Source organism: Trachurus trachurus, assembly GCF_905171665.1.
Source record: "Trachurus trachurus genome assembly, chromosome: 19".
Classification (NCBI taxonomy): domain Eukaryota; kingdom Metazoa; phylum Chordata; class Actinopteri; order Carangiformes; family Carangidae; genus Trachurus; species Trachurus trachurus.
This window is the reverse complement of record NC_139913.1, coordinates 16382399-16403685: the sequence shown is the minus strand read 5'-3', so window position 1 is coordinate 16403685 and position 21287 is coordinate 16382399. Positions and strand designations below refer to the sequence as shown.

The 21287-nt window shown below is 41.8% G+C and overlaps 1 protein-coding gene across 1 annotated transcript; it reads right to left on the bottom strand.

Moving 5' to 3' along the window:
- Window positions 1-498: 498 nt before the first annotated feature.
- plcd3b (phospholipase C, delta 3b) lies at window positions 499-21214 on the bottom strand (the record flags this gene model as incomplete). Its single annotated transcript, XM_083993819.1, has 16 exons — window positions 499-953; window positions 1054-1203; window positions 1478-1613; window positions 2348-2526; window positions 2719-2835; window positions 2937-3090; window positions 3204-3350; window positions 4768-4920; window positions 5064-5208; window positions 6330-6531; window positions 6813-7038; window positions 7155-7284; window positions 7404-7632; window positions 14095-14206; window positions 14290-14345; window positions 21124-21214. The coding sequence occupies 16 exons, from the start codon at window positions 21212-21214 to the stop codon at window positions 805-807; spliced, it is 2376 nt and encodes a 791-aa protein (XP_083849945.1). The 3' UTR covers window positions 499-804.
- Window positions 21215-21287: the final 73 nt, after the last annotated feature.

Genomic DNA, 21287 nt, shown 5'->3' with positions numbered 1-21287 from the left:
TCAATACAAAACTTTATATTACTGCCAGGATAAATATCCCCACTTTATTTGGCCAAGTCTACTTTCAGACTATTGGACATTTCATTGAGTAGTGTGATCAGCCTAGGGTCACAGATGTAATGATAGCAAATAATGAGATTATAACTTGTTGAGTAATGTGACGGAGGTCAAAATCCTGCCCACTTGGCACACATGATAAGTTGTTGCATGAAATGAAGTTGGATTGTTTGTTTCAGTGAAAGATGACAATATGCATTGGCTCTTCCAATGGATACATTGTTATGTCTGATAGTTTTGTAATCGAGTTTAAAAATCCTTTAACATTTCATAGAGGATGGCTGCTTCACATGCTATGGATAAGGTCTACACTTGGGATGCAGGCTATCTAACTTTCTCAAGTAATGTTCAAATCACAAACCAGCAGACTAATAAAAAATAAGCACTAAGCTAAGATATGTATAGTAAAAAACTAGTCTTTCCTATAGAAGCCATAGTTGCAGAGTTAGCTTATACAGTATGTTGAAAATGTAGAGACAAAAGCTAGCACCAAACTTTGGTCACAGTCTCATAGACCCATATAAACTTATGCAGACTGGATCAATGGGTTGTAATTAAATCAGTCCTGCTCTAGGAATGATCCCCCCAATAAACGATCCATACAGTATAAACAGGTTGTGGACATAGTTTCAGTATTTGCAAGGCAGGTTTAAAACCACTAGGTAATTGCCTTAATCAAGGCAGATATGTTAAGGGATCCTCCCTTAGTGGCTTCCATGCGTCATGCAGCGAAAAGATTAGAGGAGGTCAGCGTTCCTTGGCTGAAGACCTGGCGGGCGATTTAGCTGATGACTTGTGGGGGCTGCTCTGGCAAGGGCCGACCGTAACATGGATGAAGAGAGAGGACGGTGAAAGGCTGGAGCCGTCCAGCTTGAGTAGTCGGACGTGGCGATAACCTGCAGAGACAGGGGAAGGAAATTCAGGAGAGAAAATGGTTAGTCGTGGTATCAAGTCTCTGTGATACTGTTAGTGAAACTCCACTGTTCCTAAACACACCTGTGCGGAGAGTGGTGAAAGGCAAGGTGCATTGTCCAAGAAAGTCGTTGCTTGAGGTATAGTCATGGTCTTCCACCATGAAGCGAACCAGAGCCAGGTCAGGGGCGTGGACGGTGAAGTTGAAGGTGCAGTCCCACCGTGGGTTAAAGCCTAAAACGACAGAACAAACAACAATAACTTGCACTTATACACAACTGAGGAACTTTCCAGGAAATCAAGATGGTTTTAAAATCTGTGTGGAGCTGAACTGTTTATGAACATGTGGCTTTGTGTTTGTGTGTTCAAACATCAGGAATCATTTCTCTCAAAAATATCAATAATCTCTTATAGACCACAATTAACTTTCAACAACATATGGTGTCATCTACAGTTATAAACATATGGCTATCTGAAAGATCTATATTAGGATTAGGGTCCTATTTACCATTGTTATCAACATGATTAGTCTTTTTCTTAAGGTTGTCGATGGGTACTCCATGTATCTCCACCCAAACCTGTGGGTCCACTATGGAGCTGGGCTTGTCCCATTCTGGTTTGGGGAGCTGCTGAGCTGAAATAACCTGGAAAAGCAATAAGGGAAATCTTGTTTTCATTGGAAAGTCTTTCCAGAATGAAACAACAAGAGCATAACTTACAACAGTTGTGACACTGATACAATCATACATCACTCATCAAGCTTAAAGGGATAGTTCAACATTTTGGCAAATTGGCCCATTGCCATAATCCCTATAGTCATAGCAGTAGGTTCATGACCTTTATTTGTCGGTGCAGGCTATTTTTAGAACGGCGCAGCTGAGCCGCGAGCTGCTCAGAGCTACGCTACGGAGGCTAATGGAGTTTCTTGGTTTAACGGAATGTTGCGAGACAGAGTTGTTTTCGAGACAAACACAGAGACTGCTTGCCAAAAAACTGCCCGGACAGGAACGAGCATCATACCTTGAAAACAACTCTGTCTCGTAACGTTCTGTTATTATCTCATAGAGTAGTGAATGTGCAGGTCACAACTTGTCCACGAGAGCGTTTTGGAGTTGTTGGATTGTGTATTTGATGAGTTTGATGAGGGAAACCAAGAAATCCCATTAGCCTCCATAGCGTAGCTCTGAGCAGCTCACGGCTCTGCTCCACCGTTCTAAAAATAGCTTGCACCGACAATTAAAGGTAACGAACCTACTGCTATTACTAAAGGGATTATGGCAATGGGCCAATTTGCCAAAATGTTGAACTATCCCTTTAAAATTCTCATACTTCTGGAAAAACTACTACTTGAAACTCGGCAAGTACTTTTCCATCTTACCCGAACAGTGAGCAGCAGAGGTTTGTGGCCAGGACCTCCACCAACATTCTCTGGGTTGAAGGTGGAGTCGCGTTGGCACAAGAACGGAGGTTTCAGGATGTAGCCACACTGACCGTTCTGCCGGAACCTGCCGTGGTTTAGATCCATCTGCTCACCAGGTGTCTGGAAGTTCAAAGCAACTGGAAATGACACAACACAGCATGTGTTAACAACATGAGTTTCTGCCCACCGCTGTGGGTGATGTGGGAGTCGTGCTGTTATCCTGAAGGGAGGAAGGTAAGAAAGACGAAAGACTGGTTTCTGAGTGACATTTCTTGATTGATCCATTTGCTTCTCTTGACATTTGAGTGACTTATAAAATAAATTCTCACCAATTTGACAGCCTGCGTTCCACATCTCCTGAGGGTTGTAGTTTGAGGACTGGAGGCGCTGTCCTGAGGGGTAGATCCTGCTGAGCTGGTGACTGTTGTGACGCACGAAATGTATCCCTGTAAAGGTGAGGAGGAGGAGGAAAGTCCAGTTAATGCAGCAGTATGGTGGTGGAGGAAAGATCAATTTCCTAAACAAGAAAAAAACTCAAATATCACACCTGAGTCCTTAATGTGCCTGAGAGCTTCACTTTCAGAGAAAGAGGACATTTCAGTTGCTGGGTTTTTGGCAGCTTGTTCAAAGGTTTTGAAAGGAACACTGCGAGTGTACACCACCAGCTCTGACAGCTCCGGGCTCAGCTTAGAGGCGCCTGGCTGAGAGGACGCAGAGATTCAGAATCCAGAGTGAACACACTGATAACCCCAATCCCCCCAAAATCACTCAACAGACAAGAGCCAACTACTGTTAGGATAAATGTTCATTCTACCTTCTTGTCCTCTTTTTTTGGAGCGGGTTTGCCTTCACAGCGACAGGACTCCTCATCTGAGGAGCTGAAGTCTGAGGAACTGGAGCAGCCCTCCTCCACCACCACGTGTTCCTTCTTCCCCTTCACGAGGATTTTACCCTTCAGGTCCTGAACAAATACAACCAGAAAACACAACACCTGGCCAGTGAGTTTGATATAGATAACTACATTACATAATTACATGAGCAGTTATTACTGTCCCTACTTTATCACTGACACTATTTCGTGTCTAATACTGCTACTACAGCTACTACTGTACTCACAATAAATGTATTCAGTCATTGGTGAAATGATTCACTATCACGTAACTAAGGAAAAACTTTTTGATTTTCTTTTATTTTTTTGATAAAAGACAGTTTAACTACAGTGGAAATCAGCCTGAGGCCTGCAAACATACCAGCATGCATAACTGTAACCTAAGTCCCTACCAAGCACTGTATTTAAAGGAGACATATTATACCCCCTTTTCACAAATTAAAATAGTTCCCAGGTGTCTTAAAGACATGTCTGTGACATGCTGCGGTCAAAATACCCCAATGATGAAACATCACAGCTCTTTTCATCCTCTCAAAACAGCCCTGTTCATAACGGCTGGTTTCAGTGCCTGTCCCTTTAAATGCAAATGAACCACTGCTTGCCCCGCCCCACCCCTTCTACTGGTACCAGGTGTGGGCTTATGCAAATTCGAAACCTAGTTACATCACTGGAAGACAACTGAGGGGACAGCTCGTAAAACCACGTGGATTTCAACCTAGGGAGCCTGCCCATTACAGATTTGTTTGTCAATTCTCACATTTTGGGGGCCGGAAGGCAAGACAAACACCCAAATATATGTTAAAGAGCCTTCAAAAAGTATTACTTCCATAATATGTCCCCTTTAAGCAGTAGCCTAACACCATAAATGACACAACCCCTCATGTCCACCTGATCTTGTGCATATTTCAACAATAGGCCCATCATAATTTCATCTTTTGTCCTCACAGGGGGACATGAACCACCTCTCATGCACATTACAGTTACATGTAAATGTATAGTACAGGAACAGGACAGCAGATGGCCCTAGAAAATCAGTAACATGGTCTGCTTTCTGTTGTACTCCTACCAAAGGCAACAGTGGATACAAAGACGGAATGGAAGAAACTGATTACAAATGCTTCAGTTACATGGCAGAAAAATAAAAATCCTCCAACACTGAGTGAGCTCTGATATGTGCCAGTGAAAGCCTTACAGAGGAATCTGACTGAGGGCCACTTATTGGCTATTTTTAACCACTTTCACATTCCAATGAGATGTAGCAAGCACACTGCAACCATCTATCAGGGTCAGTCATTATAATCATGTCAGTCTTTTTAATCTTCAGGAAAATGCGAAAAATTTCCAAGCATCTTACACATAAAAATGAAAATGTGTGGTTCCAAGACACACAAGCATGATATGCATCGTCCTTAGGAAGGAGACTTTTAGTCTCTTATCAGCTGTTATTGTAAGTGAACTTTCCTGAGAGTACAGAACGGTGTCTCCTTACCTCCGGAGAGGGCAGGCTGTGAGAATTGAGACCACTGAGGGGCTTGGTGAGTAGCTTGTCTCCAAGGATGGATCGCAGATGATGAGCCATTACGGCCTGCTGCTCCACAGAGCAGTGGTTCTCCAGGGACAGGATCAGAGGGTAAGGAGAGGCCTGGGAGAGGAGGACCAAAGTGCAAAGTCAGGAGAATAGATGGCTTCATCAAAACCACACAACTAATTGTAATGTGACCTAGGCTAAATACTGGCATTTTGTATCTGTCAAGGTAAAATATTCTGATTTAATAGTGTACTCACTTTGAAAGCATACTCATTGATAGTCTCAATGACTTCAACAAAAGGTATTTTGGAGGTGAGTGTGTGTCCATGGTAGATGACTGGTTCCCCTTCCCCTCCATCCCAGCAGTCCAGCTCCACACAGCGGCAACCATGGCTCAAAGCCCTGAGAAAAAACATCAACACAGGTGATATTCTGATTATTCTGATTAAAGGTGTAATAGCCGAGCTTGTAAAAAATGTAAATGTGCCGGATTATAGCAAGATGCTAATTTCCGTCCGTATCATAATGCTGTGCAAATGGTGAAGAGGCAACTTTCCGATTGTGATATCGGCAAATAAGCAGTGAAAGAATGACATCTTTGTTGCAGCCTTGTGCAAAAAATGTTGTTATATATAATTTGTAAAGATACAGTGGAGAATATCAGTTTTATACTAAACTATATGTATAGTGTTGTGTATCAACAAACAATATAAACTGAAAACAATCCATGTATCCTCTTTCAGATGGTCACCTGGTTCTGTCATGGTGCCAGCAGGCTTGGAAAAAAACACCCCACTGTCATTTATTATCACCCTGTCTGTCCTCTAGCTTATCCATGGAGCTCCCTCAAACACATTCAGGGTCTTTCCTGGAATCCCGTCCCACTTAAATGTTCCCGAAATACCTCTACACCTCTTGACAACTGACCCCCAGTGGAAGCAGCCGTCACTCTCCATCTTTAAAGGGGACATAGGCCTATTGTAGAAATATCACTTTCTGAAGGCTCTTTAGTCTTTAACATACTGTATATCTGGGTGTTTGTCTTGCCCTCCGGCCCCCAAAATGTGAGAACAATAACCAGAGCCTTCAGTAGCCTACAGCAGATCTCAGTCCATCAGTGTGTAGGAGGGCACCTCAGTGATCTCTGCCAGCTAAAGTCCTTAAAGCCTGCTTCACCCACAGTCTTTCAGTGTTGTTATAATACTCCTATAGTCTGATCAGCAGGATCTGAATCTCCTTCCAAAGTTGCTACACTGTTTGCCAGGACCTGACCTTCTCTATGACCTTTCAGTTTCTCAGGTTGTCGTATAATGACCTGACAATACTTGACTTGTCAGTGATGCTGTAAATGGCGAGGAGGCAACTGAATGATCCAAGCAGTGAGTGTAAACCTCTGCCACAAAGACTGTACTACGGACTGCAGAGGTGGAGAGGAAACCCCGTGGTCACGTACAGGTATTACATCATTTATTCTAGCTGCTGGTTGTACAGTTGTTTGTTCATGGTGCACTGATCATTAGTACCGTATATATGGCTCTGTGCTGCTGTCCCCAGTCAGCTGGTCCTTAGTGAGGTATGTGTTGTGGGAGGAGGAGATGAAGTAGTGAGACAGTGGACGGGTCATGTCTTGGTAAACCCTGGCATGGTCCGGGTTGAAGACAAAGTTCTCCTTGGACAGCATGTACATGGTGAAGCCGTTGGGGGTCATGAACTGGTTCTTCTGGGCTGCACTGGGCAAAGGGCACAAACACAATTGGAACACAAGACGTGGTGGTAGTTACAGTGTACTTTCTATTTAAGATGATATATGATATTTAGAAATTCTTTCTCTAGGATATGTTTGCTTGGGCATCAAGCATCAATGACTTGGAGACAAAACTCATCCTGTTTTTAAGAAAGACATATTCATTAACTCAAAATAAACTCAAACTGAGCTTCTCTCTCTCTCTCTCTCTCTGAGCTGTTTTGTACAATACATATTGCTATAATAAATTGTGACAACGTACCCCACTCATTAAGTTCATATGTGCATATGAGGCTTTGAGCGTGGGTGGGTGAAGCGTCCTCCCCCTGGTCCTTCAAAAAGTCCCTCAGGTCCACAGTGGAAAGCACGCAGCCGTTTGCAGAGTAGCGGATAAACACGGCATCCAGCTCCGGTCGCCGTAACAACTCCCTGCAGAAAACCTCAATCTCCCCGTGGTCCAGACGGCCGTCAGCTGAGCGGTCACATTTCTATTGGACAAACCACAACCAAACACAGATTACACGGTGGAACACAGTCTCAGTGGTGGTGATCTGTCTTCAGTGAAATGACTTCTACAGTAAGTTGCAAGCGTGCGCAGGTCGACCTGGAAGAGGCTGCGGGCGTATTGGTCACTCAGGTCAATGTTGATCATCTGCAGCAGGGTCTGGACTTCTTCATAGCTCATCTTGTCATCATGGTTCTGGTCAGCCCGACTCAGGTAAGCATGAATCCAGGTGACACACAGTCAAGGAAACAGCAAGATAACTAAATATACAGTTATAATTTGAGAGAATGAAAGGGAAAGAGTATGTGACAGTGTGTTATCTCTCCAGATTAGACACAGTTAGGATATTGGTCAAGTTTTTCCTTCTGGGTCATATTCTGCACTCTCTCTTGCAGCGTTCGAATCCCCCGGGCCCAGTGCTGAGCCTCCTCTTGGCTCTGGCAGCGGAGGTCCAGACTCTTCCGGGGCCCTTTGAAGACCACGGTCAGACACTGGCCCTCAGGCACAGAGCCAGCCAACTGTCGCAGCGTCTCTGACTGGCAGCCCTCCCTGATGCACTCCACCTCCGTGATGGAGACTGAAGGATGTGTGAGGAGACAGAAAGAGAAAGATGAAGTGAAGAGAAGAAAGAGTGAGGTAGTTAATCAGAATCAGAATGACTTTATTGATCCCTGGAGAGAATTTTTTCCTAGTTGCAAACAAAACTCCTGAATAGTAAGAAAAAACAATAAAGATATATAAATATGAATAAAATAGAAAAACAGAATAAGAATAGAATTAAATAAGATTTTAAAAAATGTAAAAAGTTTACAATTTACAATAAGTATACTCAGTATACATGAGGGGGATGACTCTTAGAGTTCTGAGTTAAAAAGCTTGATAGCAACAGGCAGAAATGATTTCCTGTGTCGCTCTGTAGTGCAGTGCTTATTTAAAACAGAGAAAGAGACGCTGAACAAGCTCCTATGCATAGCAGCCTGAGTCATATATTGGTCATTTAGGTCTCATCAAGTAAGGCCAAAAATGGTTTCCATGTTTTCTCATAATAATTGGGTGCATTCCCTCTGCTAAGGCGAATCTGTTCTAGAAACAAAAACCATTTCGTTAAGCCGCCTCTTAAAGCAAGGGGAAGATGGAGACTTCCATTTAAGTAAAATTTAGGGCCGGGACTCGATTAAAAAAATTAATCGAATTAATCAGAGGCTTTGTAATTAATTAATCGCAATTAATCACATTTTAATCGCATATAAATATTTGACCTGAGCTTTTTTTTCACATGGATTTTAGTATACCATTGAATGACTGAATACATAAGCTTAAGCAACAAAACATTGTTTTTTTTCAAGGTGGTACTTAACCAAGACCAACAGACTAGGGATGCAAATTATCAATTAATTCATTATTAATATTTGATACATACAGATTAAATGGTCTTTCCTGCCAATACACTATGATGATTACTGTAGTATTTAACTAGGCTACTTAAATCACAGTAGCATAAACTGATTTGTTGAACTCAGCCTGATGTAAACATTAATAAAACTCAGTAACCAATCACACAGGCAGCTCCATGTTGTCCCTGTGTGATGTTCAGGGACAGGTCAGGACAGTCTGAAGACAGACAGCTCTGAGGTTGAAGTCTTATGCACCATGAAACACTGACAGGTCTGTAGCTAGGTCTTGACCACATATCTGCTGTTCAGCTGCAGCAAAGGAAACTCCGCTGTTCTCAGCTTCCCCGCGACGAGCGCTTTTTTTTTTTTTTTTTAAACACGCCCTCCCTTCCCAGAGCAGAGCGCGCAAGCAACAAGCCTGCTGCTGCCTGCAGAAACTGAATGTGGAGTAAAATGTCATATTCACAGTCACAACTTCCACAATAAAACCAAAGATTACCTGTTCAACATGAACTCAGCACCGCTGCTGCAGCAGCCTGAGCGGGCCTCTCTGCACCGCGGCGCCGCGGAGCTCCAGGCCCCGACTCTTCCTGCTCCTCTCCCCCAGACACAGGACCCCATCCTGGGTCACCCAGCGCGAGGAGTCTCCCTGTAGCATGAGGCTGTGCTCGGCGCTAGCCTACTAATAGCGGCGGCGCCAGTCCCGATGCCGCCGCTGTGCACCAGCTGCCGGTAACGAGGCGGAGCCAGTTGCCGTCGTCGCCGTCCCCGGCAACAGGACCGCGGCGACCGCTGGTACGAGCAGCGCCGCCATTAGCAGCTATTAGCACAGCCTCATGCTACAGGGAGACTCCTCGCGCTGGTTGACCGGCCACAGGGTGCTGTGTCTGGGGGAGAGGAGCAGAAAGACCAGGGCCTGGAGTTCCGCGGCGCCGCAGTGCAGAGAGACCCGCTCAGGCTGCGGCTCAGCAGGGCCGCGTGTATATCGGACCACAGGACCATAATCGCTGTATAAATGATGTAAATAATAATTACCAATGCTCCAAATTGTAGACCATAGCTTTAACTCTTTACTCACTGGTTTCTTAGCGATGGTACAGCCTGAGGCCAGTATACAACAGGTAACAGTGTTGTTGTCTCTTTTCACCTCCTCTCTCCCTTGCAGTGATCAGTGCATGGATGTTTTTAACAGTGTCGGCGGCTTGTTAGATGATTGTGCTCCAGTGTAATCAGTACGCCTGAAACTCATCCAGTGAGAAACGTTATGCGGTGCAAAATAAGTGTGATTAAAATGCGTTAATTTCTTTAACGCGTTAATGTTTGTGTAATTAATTAATCGTAATTAACGCGTTAAAGTCCCGGCCCTAGTAAAATTATTATTTTTTGGCTGCTACCATGCCTGTTTTGAGAGCCTGCTTACAGTGGGAAGGGAGGGTCGATGTCCTTTCAGAGGAAGAATACATATCTCATTTCTAAATGATGTAATTACGTATCATCTTAATGATGGGAAGAAATGCAACATCTGAAGAACTGAAGTTGTTGTGTTTTCTCTGCTTGGAAATTAACCCACTTACAGTAATGTACACAACCAGACTATATGTAGTTTTTTACAGCTAATATTTGTCAAATCACCACTATTTCTACACTAAACTGTAGATTCAGTGCTAAATCTGCTGCAGAAGTTTGGATGTTGTGTAGTTTCCAACCAGGCGTCTGCTGTGTGTCAATAAGAAATTCATGGGTCGATGTCGTGGCCAAGAACAAGAAGAGGCCTCCTCGCTGCTGAGACAGCGGCCTGTAGTGTGTTTGGACGCTGTGTGTCCAGATATAGTGACTAGACTACAAACCTTGATGACAGTGACGGTTGAATGTTCCTACCACACGCAAACCCACACTCACACAGCTCCAGTGTTGAGGAAATACACATGCAGTGTAGTGTTCCAGTATTTCCACACAAACAGAGCTGTTTATGGTTCTTCTCAACCTTTGTTCACCCTCACACTCGTTTCTGCGTGGCTGCCACCATGTGTGTTCTTCAACCATCACCACACACTCTCTAATAGGCCTGAACAAACCAAATTAAACAGAACTACTGACCAAACACCAGCTGGTTTTGCTCATCTCTGTTTGCCTGTGGTTTCACCAGAAACTACACACATCTTGTTTCAGAAGTGCAGTGAAGGCAACCCTGTTAAATATTGGATCATTTAAACAGTTATTAAATGAAACCATGCTCTTATTTAACTTTTCCTCTTATAATTGGAAGTTTTTTAACTGTTACCTGAAAGGAATTTGTAGGGTCCCAGATCTTAACACAGCTCTTCTGTTTTCATTCTAAAATCGTAGTCTCTCCAGGTGCAGTTGCCTCACGACTACAAATCAGTCCAGCTTCCACATTTGTAAAATTAACTTTACCATTTCAAATAAAACAACCATTGTCTCATAATCTTAAACTCCAAACCTGAGGTGACTGAGCTTTTCAGGCTGAAGTACCTACAGTAAACTGTGTAACACTCTGCCAGCACCTTAAGGTCTGTTGATTCTGATGATACTCATATATTTACTGTGTATTCTATTGTGCGCCATTTTTTTCTTTCCATCTGCTTTTTTATGTGCCTCAGTACAACCCTGTGACTTTTAGTGGTAGTTAGCACTCTAACTTAAACCTGTCTAAAGATGCATCCACTACAGTTTGCGTTAGAGAAAAGAGGATTTGATCAAACTGTTGATACATCATCTAAGTAAAAATGTTCAAATAAATGAACTTAGATTCCTGACAGCTCTCAAATATAGAAAGCCCATTAACCACGCAGTGAAGGATTGTATAATATTTATTTTACATTTTAGCAAATGCTGGGGATGTTCAATTCCTAAGGCCTCTAACATCTGAAGGAGGAAAAATCATTCTCTTCACAAACTGCTACCAACTCATGTCCACACTCAGAAAATAACCTGCAATTAGACGTACTGTTCCCATGGGAACGACAGCAGTGGACCACCTAGTCAGGTTAGAGTTGACACATTTGATCTAAAAGGAGGATAAACGACTGGGTGTGGCTGATGAGCTCCTACACTTCTGTACCCACATGTTAAGTCCAGTTAAATCAATCGGAGGTATAAATCAGAGAAGAAAGTGGAATACAGATGACTCGGCAAAAACCAAGCCGTGAACAAGCGCATCAGCATTTAATGTAGCTGTCCTCTCTGTTAAACGACATAGATGTTCCCTGATCTATGGAGGACACATTATAATCCACAAAGTCATCAAAGCAAGAGATGCAAGACACGCACACACACATACATATACACTCACACAGCTGCTGGTGGTTATAGGGAAGGTCCTGTAACGTACATATAAAGATACACACTGCGCCACATCAAGTATATCAAGTCTTGTGGCAATTAGAGGCCTTGTCCTGCAGCTGGGAGGCTAACCTAGTGGTTGAATCCTATGGTAACTATATAGCACCAAACCACAAGCTGCAGGGCCGACTCCCAGCACCATATAATATCCTATAATCTCAACATCTGAACCAGAACAGGATCTGCTGCCATTTTAGCCTGGAAATAGACGAGCTCTGTAATCAAGGAGCCGTGTGTGACGCTCAGATAGCGGAGGAGATGGAGAGGAGTCTGAGTTCGTACAGAGCATAAGTAGCATTTAAAGCTAACAAAAATAGATACAGTATTTACACTGTTTCACCTTACACACCCAGTCAGCACCACTTCTATGGAAAAGGTCTGGCCAATTACAAGCCAGACATGGGAGGGTCCTTAACCTCTGGGTGGGGCCCCTGAATGGACTATTTCAATGGGTGTAGAGATTTAATTCTGAAGTAAAGAGGTCTTCATAAGTCCACTTTGTTTCTGGGTCCATATTATACGCAGTCTAACCCTGCTGTTGACCCAGATACTGGGTCTGTCAATATGTCAATATTTCAAAGGGAGGCCTGTATTTTGGAAACATTCAGAGCACAATGCAAAGCCCCTATGTGCCCCCTATATGTGTAAAATGCAGGAAAACACACCTCAGGGCATATTTACAGGTGCAGAGTGAGAATAAAACCTAAGGTCTTATATGAGAAGCTACATCACTCCTTACACTCATCAAATGAGTCAAATATGTTTTTAAGGCAGGTGAAGGATGAAAACTGTGAAATGCAGGAAACAATAGTAGTTCTGAGGTATCAGACTGCTGCCATTGTTGTACTTACTTATTTATTTAATTATTATTTTTTAATACATTTTGTTTGTTGCATATGTTTATATGACAATTGGTTATAAAGATGATACAATGTGACATCAGAAGCACTGGTGCAGAGATTTAAATTTTTTCAATTAATAAATTAATTGCTTTGATTGTAAAGTGTCAGGAAATAGAGAAAATGTTTGTTCCAGTTTCCCAGAATCAACATTTGGAAAACTGTATGTGTAGTGCTGAGGCAGAATTAGAAAAACTGTATATTGAAACTGTATGATGAACATTATTACTTATCATCAATTTCATATTTGCTGTAAACATCTGGGGCTCTGTTTTAACAGTCTAAAGTGCATGCGGTGCCACTGTGTTCAGGGCATGCCCATGTGACTACTGTATAGTCTGTTTTGGGATGTAACATGATGCAAACAAATCAGAGTGCCATATCCCATTACATTTACAAGCCAGACAAACATGCACCTTCATGCACTGAAACTGCTATAGATCTGTTTGTGGTGAGTTGAATCAATGAGCTCTGCACAGCTCTGCCAAGAAGTAACAGCATGAATCTCACTTAGATATCTCTTTTACTTCATAAGAGTGAGTGTGAATAGAATTTCCATTAATTACAAAACAGTGATGGGATAAATTGAGTGCAGGTGATGGATGAGAAACATACAATGAGCAGAATAATGGTAACAATTTGTCCGTGAGATGACAATGAACTAAGGCAATCTTGCAGTCACTTTGCACAGCCGTCAATGCACCTGACCCCACCTCATTCCCACAGACCAACACACATGTGGGAACTAAAATGAGTGTGAGTGTATTTGCTATTTCAAGAATGTGGGTGCTGGACTACCACATTCTTTGAAACTTTGAATGATGAAAAAAAGTGTAACACTTTAGACCAGGTGTGAGATACGATCCCTGGAATTCAACTGACACAGAGGTAGGAAGGTACAGATGACCACATGGATAGACACAGAAACATAAAGACGATGTGGCAACTTATGGGGAGAAGAGGCTGAAACAGCTGTGTTAGTGAAACAGAAACCTTGTTGTACAAGTTTCAGAGAAACACAGTGGAGCAGATACGACTCACAGCAATAAGTAAGCAATGCAAATGTCACATTAATGGTACAAGATGAGTCTAGTCAGCAACTGAGAAACAAACTAACACTTCATTTTGGCCTTTAAACTAAATTTTCTCTCCAATGACAATGGAATTCACTTTTGCTTTTGGATCCATTTAGCAGCAAAGACATTAAACATGACTATAGAGAGTCCATTTTTTAAACTTTTAAACTTGTTTTACTATGTGTCATCCTGTTGGTTTCTGGTTGTTGTAGTGTATGTTTCTCCAATGGCTGCCGTGTCAGTGATCGATTGATTGATTGATTGATTGATTTATTGATATAAATTGAAGTACTGTATCAACACTTACAGGATTGCTGCTCCTTGGCGCGGCTGGAGGTTTTGTGCGACTGACACCAGACAGTGACACCGTCCTCCATCAGCTTCAGAGTTCGTCGCTTCTGCCAGTGAGGTGAGCGGACCTTCACACAAGGGACAGAGTCATTCAGTATTGTGAATGGGTTACAAGCATTAACAATGGTTAATAGTTTGAGGTTAGTAATACCTTCACCATACTGGAGCCCTGTAACATCCGCTTCACGTCTTCGTCATCCTGCACTCCTTGAAAGAAAACAGATTGAGGAAAGTTAAAGAAAGACAGATGTCATAGATGTTTGATGATTTATATGACAGAAGTAAGTACACACAAAGTCCCGATCTGATCTCAGCTCAGCTGCATTGAAAGAAGGAAGTGGTAAGGATAAATAAAGAGGATGAAACTAGCAAATAATCAGAAATAAAAGTTGGTCTGTACATCTGCAATATTCAGGATGAAGAGAGAAAAACTTGAATAATGGAGGGAAAAATTAGAGATGGAAGGTGAGAGACAGACAAAGATGTTATGGAATCCTCAGGAAGGACTGATGATTCCACAGAAGAGGAACTAAAATATCTCCACTCTCTGAATGAACGTGAATTGCTGCAAAACTATTATTGAAGGATTAGTAAATGCATCACATGGAAACGATGAGCAACCTCACACACTTGCTTTCACACATATGAGTCATCGATCAACCTTATGTTCATGTAGTTGGATTGTGGGAGGGAGAGGAACCTGGATAGAACCCATGCACACAGGCACAGGGAGAACATGCAAACTCCACACAGAAAGGTCCAACGCCCAGTGAACGCCACCCAGAACCTTCTTGTGAGGCATCAGTGCTAACCACCGCTCCACCGTGCCACCTTGGTGTGAAATATTTATAATGGGAATGGGAGTGGCTTTTACAACTATCATCCAGTGGATCCAAAGTCACCATGAGATCTCTTTACAGCTGTAACGTTTCCCTTTTGTGAGGATTAACCCAGGAGGTGCTCCATCTCAAAGCCCTCATCTTAGTGCATTGTGCATGTGAATGCAGCTCTGCAGGTGCACATGGAGGTTAGTAGGTGAATACCAACCAAATAATTTCAGCTTTAAATATGACCAGATCAGTCTGGTCAGTGTTGTTTTCACTCCTCCGAACATAAATGACTTTGCTAGGCGTTTACTGTAAAAAAGAAAATTTAAAGCTATAAACTGTCATGTATGTCCTTGAAGAACCATATACTCAAGAAATGACTGGAAATGGCAGAACATCTAACATCTGGAATTCAAACAGCATTGATTAATATAGCGTACAGTTAATACTACATCAGTTGAAACATGGTTTAGAGGTTTTGGGAGGCATACTGTATTTTTGAAATCAGGACAAAGCCACAGAAGTTATTTCTAGTCTTTATGCTAAACCAAGTGAGCTTCTCCCTCTATACTTAATGCACAGCGTGGATCTCCAAACTGCTGTCATGTAAGAAATGACAGCATCAGTCATCTGAGCCAGCAGCTTACAGTAAACACAATTACATTTTCTTGTGACACAACCTCAAGGGATCAAATAAGGAAGTGAAATGACTGTATAAAGTTCATTAGGAGGAAGTTGAGATGGATGGAGGGATCAGCAACCCATGTGTTCATAGATAAAGGAGAACACTGCCTGTTTCCCATGTGAAAGAAAAAGTAATCAGCATTTCCTGCTGTATCTATGACAACAAATGTCCTCTAATTTTCAGGAAAATGCTTGCTTTAATCTAAATGGCGATTTGGGCCTGAACATAAACAAACTGTGATCATTCAACAACTGTGCTTCTGTGTAGCAGCAATTAATAAACACAGGCCCAGCAGCAATCTAACCAGTGACTCTCTAGTAATTAGAGTGGCCCATGGAATCTGTGGAATGCAAATCTCAATGTTAGCCACAAGAAAAGGCTTAAAGTGGACTCTATACAGCCCTGTAGCTTTGTTATCTTATAGCTAGACATGCACAATGCACTATGAATGCACATCCACATGTGTACACACATATTGATAAAATTATGAATTGTATTTCTAACAAAACAATTATTCCCTCTGTGCAAAGGAAGATATTCCCTTTAAACTCTTCTTCTGTGATTCTGCTGAGTCCTACGCTGAGTAAGCAAGAGTCAGCAGCTGGAACAGGAGTCTCACTGTGGTTTGGGAAGGGCTTGGTCACTACACTCACTACTCACAAAGGCGTCTTGATACTGGAAACACACACACACACGCACATGCACACAGTGAGCTACTGTAAATAGGAACAGCAACCTTTTGCAGCAGTGGGAGGAATTCACTGGGTGGCTTAGTGTGTGTGTGTGTGTGTGTGTGTGTGTGTGTGTGTGTGTGTGTGTGTGTGTGTGTGTGTGTGTGTGTGTGTGTGTGTGTGTGTGTGTGTGTGTGTGTGTGTGTGTGTGTGTAGGGGAGGGGGGGGGGTGGCAAACAGTCTGAGTGTAGCTTAGAAACAGATTGACCTCTTTCAAGTGAGTGGGCTGAAAACAAACAGGTAACACCACCACTGTGGAAACATTGTGCTGTGGTTAGTGATGCAGGTGCTGCATGTGCCCAGCAACATCTGCTATGGGCGTCTTAAATTGTGCTGATATCTGAGCCAATCTTTTACAGTTTTTCTCAGTCGCTTTGGTGCTATTCTCAGATCAGAATGAAAGTTCTCATAACTATTAGTTCAACCTCCACAACATGTAGTCATTTGTCCACATCATAGTAGCAGTTTCTCCTTCCTCTGAACAAATTGCAAATGCTTTTGGACATGTATCAGTTGCTCTCATACAATTCTCTGCTGTTTTACAACATTATCATTTGTTTATGTCATGTCAGTCAAAATGAACTATACTTTTGAACGCTGAATAGTCTTTCCCTATAAAACTAATAGTCCTCATTTCATTGCTTGAGTCATTACATACAGTACAAAATTCTTGAACTAGTTTTCAAAATCTGTCAAACTAGTTTTAAATGTTGGGAGAAGCACTGTGAATTCAATTATTCAAACATTTACAGTAAGGAACAACAGGTATGTATGGTATTGGACAGTAATTCAGCACTAAACAATCTGCACTGCTGTCATTGTGTCTGTAAGATACAGTGGGACAAGAACTTTTTTACATTTAGACTTACAGCTTCACTAGAGAACAGATTTACAGTAAAGATTTCCCATCTTTACAGTACGGTACTGTACTACAGCATTTTACAAGTAGGAAGCACTTTTACAGTATTGTACACTACAGTAATAATGGTTGATGCAGTACATGTACTGTACATTACTGTAATTTTACTCTGCATCACATAGGATTACAAGACAACCTCACAGAGGTGGAAGAGACTGAGCCCATTACAAACAATGGCATAAGGTTGAAAGAGATACAATGTAAGGATGACATTACTGTATCTTTGGGAATATTGAATCTGTTTCAGAGTGATGTAGATGAAAATGTGACTGGAACGTCTGGATGTGCAGGAATGATTTACAGTACTCTGTAGGTTCAGTTACTATATGTACTGCAACATTGTTTACGTAAAGTTGTACCCAAAGAGTGTTTCTTATGTTTGTTGTAGATGACTGTAGTGTCTTTTTCCTTTGCACAATGCTGTGAACAAATCAGAATTGCAAAGAGCATATGCAGTAGAAATGTGAAACATACATATTCAGTATCTCCACTAAATACAGTAATGTGCAACTTTACTGTAGTTTTCACATGGCTGTACAAGTAGTGTATAGTGCTGTCTGGAGCATTTTCAGGTAGTATCATCACTTTCTGCATTGGAAAACACTTAGAGAATAAAGTGTCCTAATGAAAACATGACAAAGCCATTTGACCATCTTGTTCATAAACGATGGTGTCAGGACTTCTCATTTTGACGACACTGACAGTTTCATTGACATGAGTACTTGCTTTTGAGGGATGGACAATCCATTTTGAGCAAGTGATGCGCTTTTGCAGGTCATCCACTAGGTTTTGCAGTTTGTGATAATTGTTCTGAGAAATGCACTAACTGTTGTGCAAATGTTAAGAGTGATGTGAGAAAAGCACCAAAGCGATTGAGAAAAACTGTAAGATAAATAAATGAAACGCACACACACATAAAAGCCATTATACATTAGGCTGCCCTAATACACACAATAGCCAGGTCAAAAAGATTTCGGATGTGTATCCAGCTGAAGCTTAGGTGAGTTAGTTACTATTTAGTTTAACAGAAGGACTTTCATTGTTATAAAGTTTATTGTTTTTGCATGTTTTACATGTTTTACATGTTTTTCAAAACTAAACTTTAAAAAAGAAGCTTCTTTTTTTTTTCTCCTGGGCTGTGGGTACAACCAACCCGTGACTCCCAGAGAGTCAGGAGGAAGCCTGTATTTACAGTAAGGCAAAACTCAGAGCAATTACTGTAAAGGTCCACAAACAACTCACCACGGCTCTGGAGCTCATTGCTGTGAGTATGGACTCCCATGGGCATCTCAGGTATCAGGTGAATACATTTACAGTAACAGAAACTGAGGGGGAATTGTGAGATAGATAGATAGATAGATAGATAGATAGATAGATAGATAGATAGATAGATAGATAGATAGATAGATAGATAGATAGATAGATAGATAGATAGATAGATAGATAGATAGATAGATAGATAGATAGATAGATAGATAGATAGATAGATAGATAGATAGATCTGTGATCACAGCACTGTGTGGAACCACACACGCACACACACACACACTGAGAGGCAGTCAGAGACTGCTCTGAGAGATAATTACTGTAGTGCTGTGTCAAAGCCTTGATTAACTGACTAACCCTTCAATAACTGGCCAACACTTCAACAGTTCCTCAGTAAAGCAAGAAGTAGCAGTAGATGAGCAGACCTGTTGATTCTGCTTGACGTATTTGATTAAAACTGATTAGACTCTGATCAGAGCTGCACTCACACACACTGAGATGGATCTTTAACATCCACATGCAGTTAGACCGTGGGGAGGTCTTAGATTCATCTGTGGTCTGTGAAAGTATCGATCATGCTGATTGATGTGGTAAGTGGTTGGCATGTTTGGTGTAACACTACACATGGTTTTCCCCTTATTTACCGAACCTGATGTTTTCCAGCTAATTTCATTTTAAAAAGCCTCCAGTGATTCACAATGTGAGGCACCTCCTTTTTTTAAAAAAAATCATTATAACTGCTCCTTTTAGAGGAGTAATTTACCATGTTAGGCTGATTATGCACAACTCTCTGTTAGACTTTGACTTTGTTAGACATTGACTACCAAGTGTCCAACAGAGATCAACCTCAGTGAGGACTGAGGTATGGAAGCACAGTGAAGTAGTAACACAGAAGAACAAATACTGAAGAACCTGAGTCTACACAGCACAGTAATGGTGATTAATACAGACATTATAGGAAATCAAATTATCTCCGGGAGCAGAACTGAGGAGCTATTTCTGTGGTCTGAGTTGGAGCCACGTACGAGCAGGTTTAAGTGATGCTACTTACTCAGTGGAATAAGTGAAGGAGTGAGATGTGAAAGTGAAACAAAAATAAGCATTACAGCTGTTCAACTGTAAAGTTGTGAAGATTATCTTATACTAAAAAATAATCAAGACTGTCAACATGTCAACTAGAGTTTAAAAAAAGGAAACTGATTACGACCCAATGACCAATAAGCCAGTGAATAAGCCCTATGACCTACTCCTGACAGTTTTTTAAAGCTGAATATAAATATGATATCAAAGCTATAATAGTCTCCTAAACAAAACACAACTCCACCCATGCCAGTACATCTTCCCCAGAATGAGGGAATAAATTATCTCCATAAAATGCTTCTTTATAAAAGAAAAATAGATATTTATATAACTGTAATAACCTGTAGCTGGGTCCCTCTTTCACCACACTAAACCTCTCACAGTGAAATATGTAATCTGCTGTAGGACTGAACCATTGCATGCAGAGGGAATAACAAAATCTGTAAATACAGATATGCATAGTGCATAAAGCTAAGAAGTAACAGTAAGAAATGACAAGGTCCCAACGGCACAGTGCTGATATACAGACCTGATTCTACTGGCCAAGCCCTAAAAACAGTCATGAGGAGGAAAGCAGTAAAACACAGACTAGCACTGTTTATACTACGCATGTCTATTATTAAAGTGTCCCACTGTCTTATTTGCTTGTTCTTACTGGTGGACCTGGAGACATTTGGCCCTAAATAGCTGCTCTGGTTATGGAGAAAGTTTTCCAGACCAACTGGTGAAATGTTACAGTCAGAACAGACAGTGAGGAGCAGAGCTGCACCGTGCTGTCTGCGCTGGACTGCAAGACATAACACTTGCCACCATCACCATCCAAACAGACAAACATGAGCAGCAGGATGAACTCAACTCTGGGTCAGTGATTCTGAACCATATAGGCAAACACTGATGCTCATGAATCTGTGTACTTTTCATTTCATTAGTGGGTCATGACAGCAACAGTTTCTCCTGAGGTTGTTCAGATCAATGAAATCAGCTCCCAGTTACTTGATTTATTGAACAGAAATTTATTTCAGAAGTTATGTTATTGATTGTTAGTCTTGTTGCCATCTGGGGCTTAGAAATCGTATGGCTAAATATTCATAGCTGATGAAAATAATTAGTTGCACCCTATATTTTACTGTCATTGCTCTGGTGTTTGCCACAAATTTGCAGGCTAAGTCATGATTTACATCACTATTATTATCTGATCATAACATAACTGCGTTTATTCTAAAATATTGGCTTATATTCTTTCGTTAACAGTGTTGCATAACGCTAAAGTCAGGAGCTTTAGCCCGAGCAAAAATATAATATTATATTTGTTAAATATTTTGCCCTCTGGAGATTAATATCTAACATTCCTCTTATTTCCCACTCTGTGCTGTTTTTAATATGAGAGGGGGCGGGGGAGATAAGCGGACTGTGAGATGGAGAAGCCTTTGATCATTCACTACAGTCAGATTATTGGGCTTGAGACACAAACACTCACCAAGATTCCTCAGGGGATCGATGGCCTTTGACTCGGACGTCCTGGCTCCGTTCTTCACGGCCGCCGCTTCTTTCTTCTTGCTGCCCAACATAGTGACAGAGGAGGCTGCGCTTGGTTTCGCTCCGCCGTCCTCTCTTCCCTGCTCCTGTGCCGGATGCTGCGCT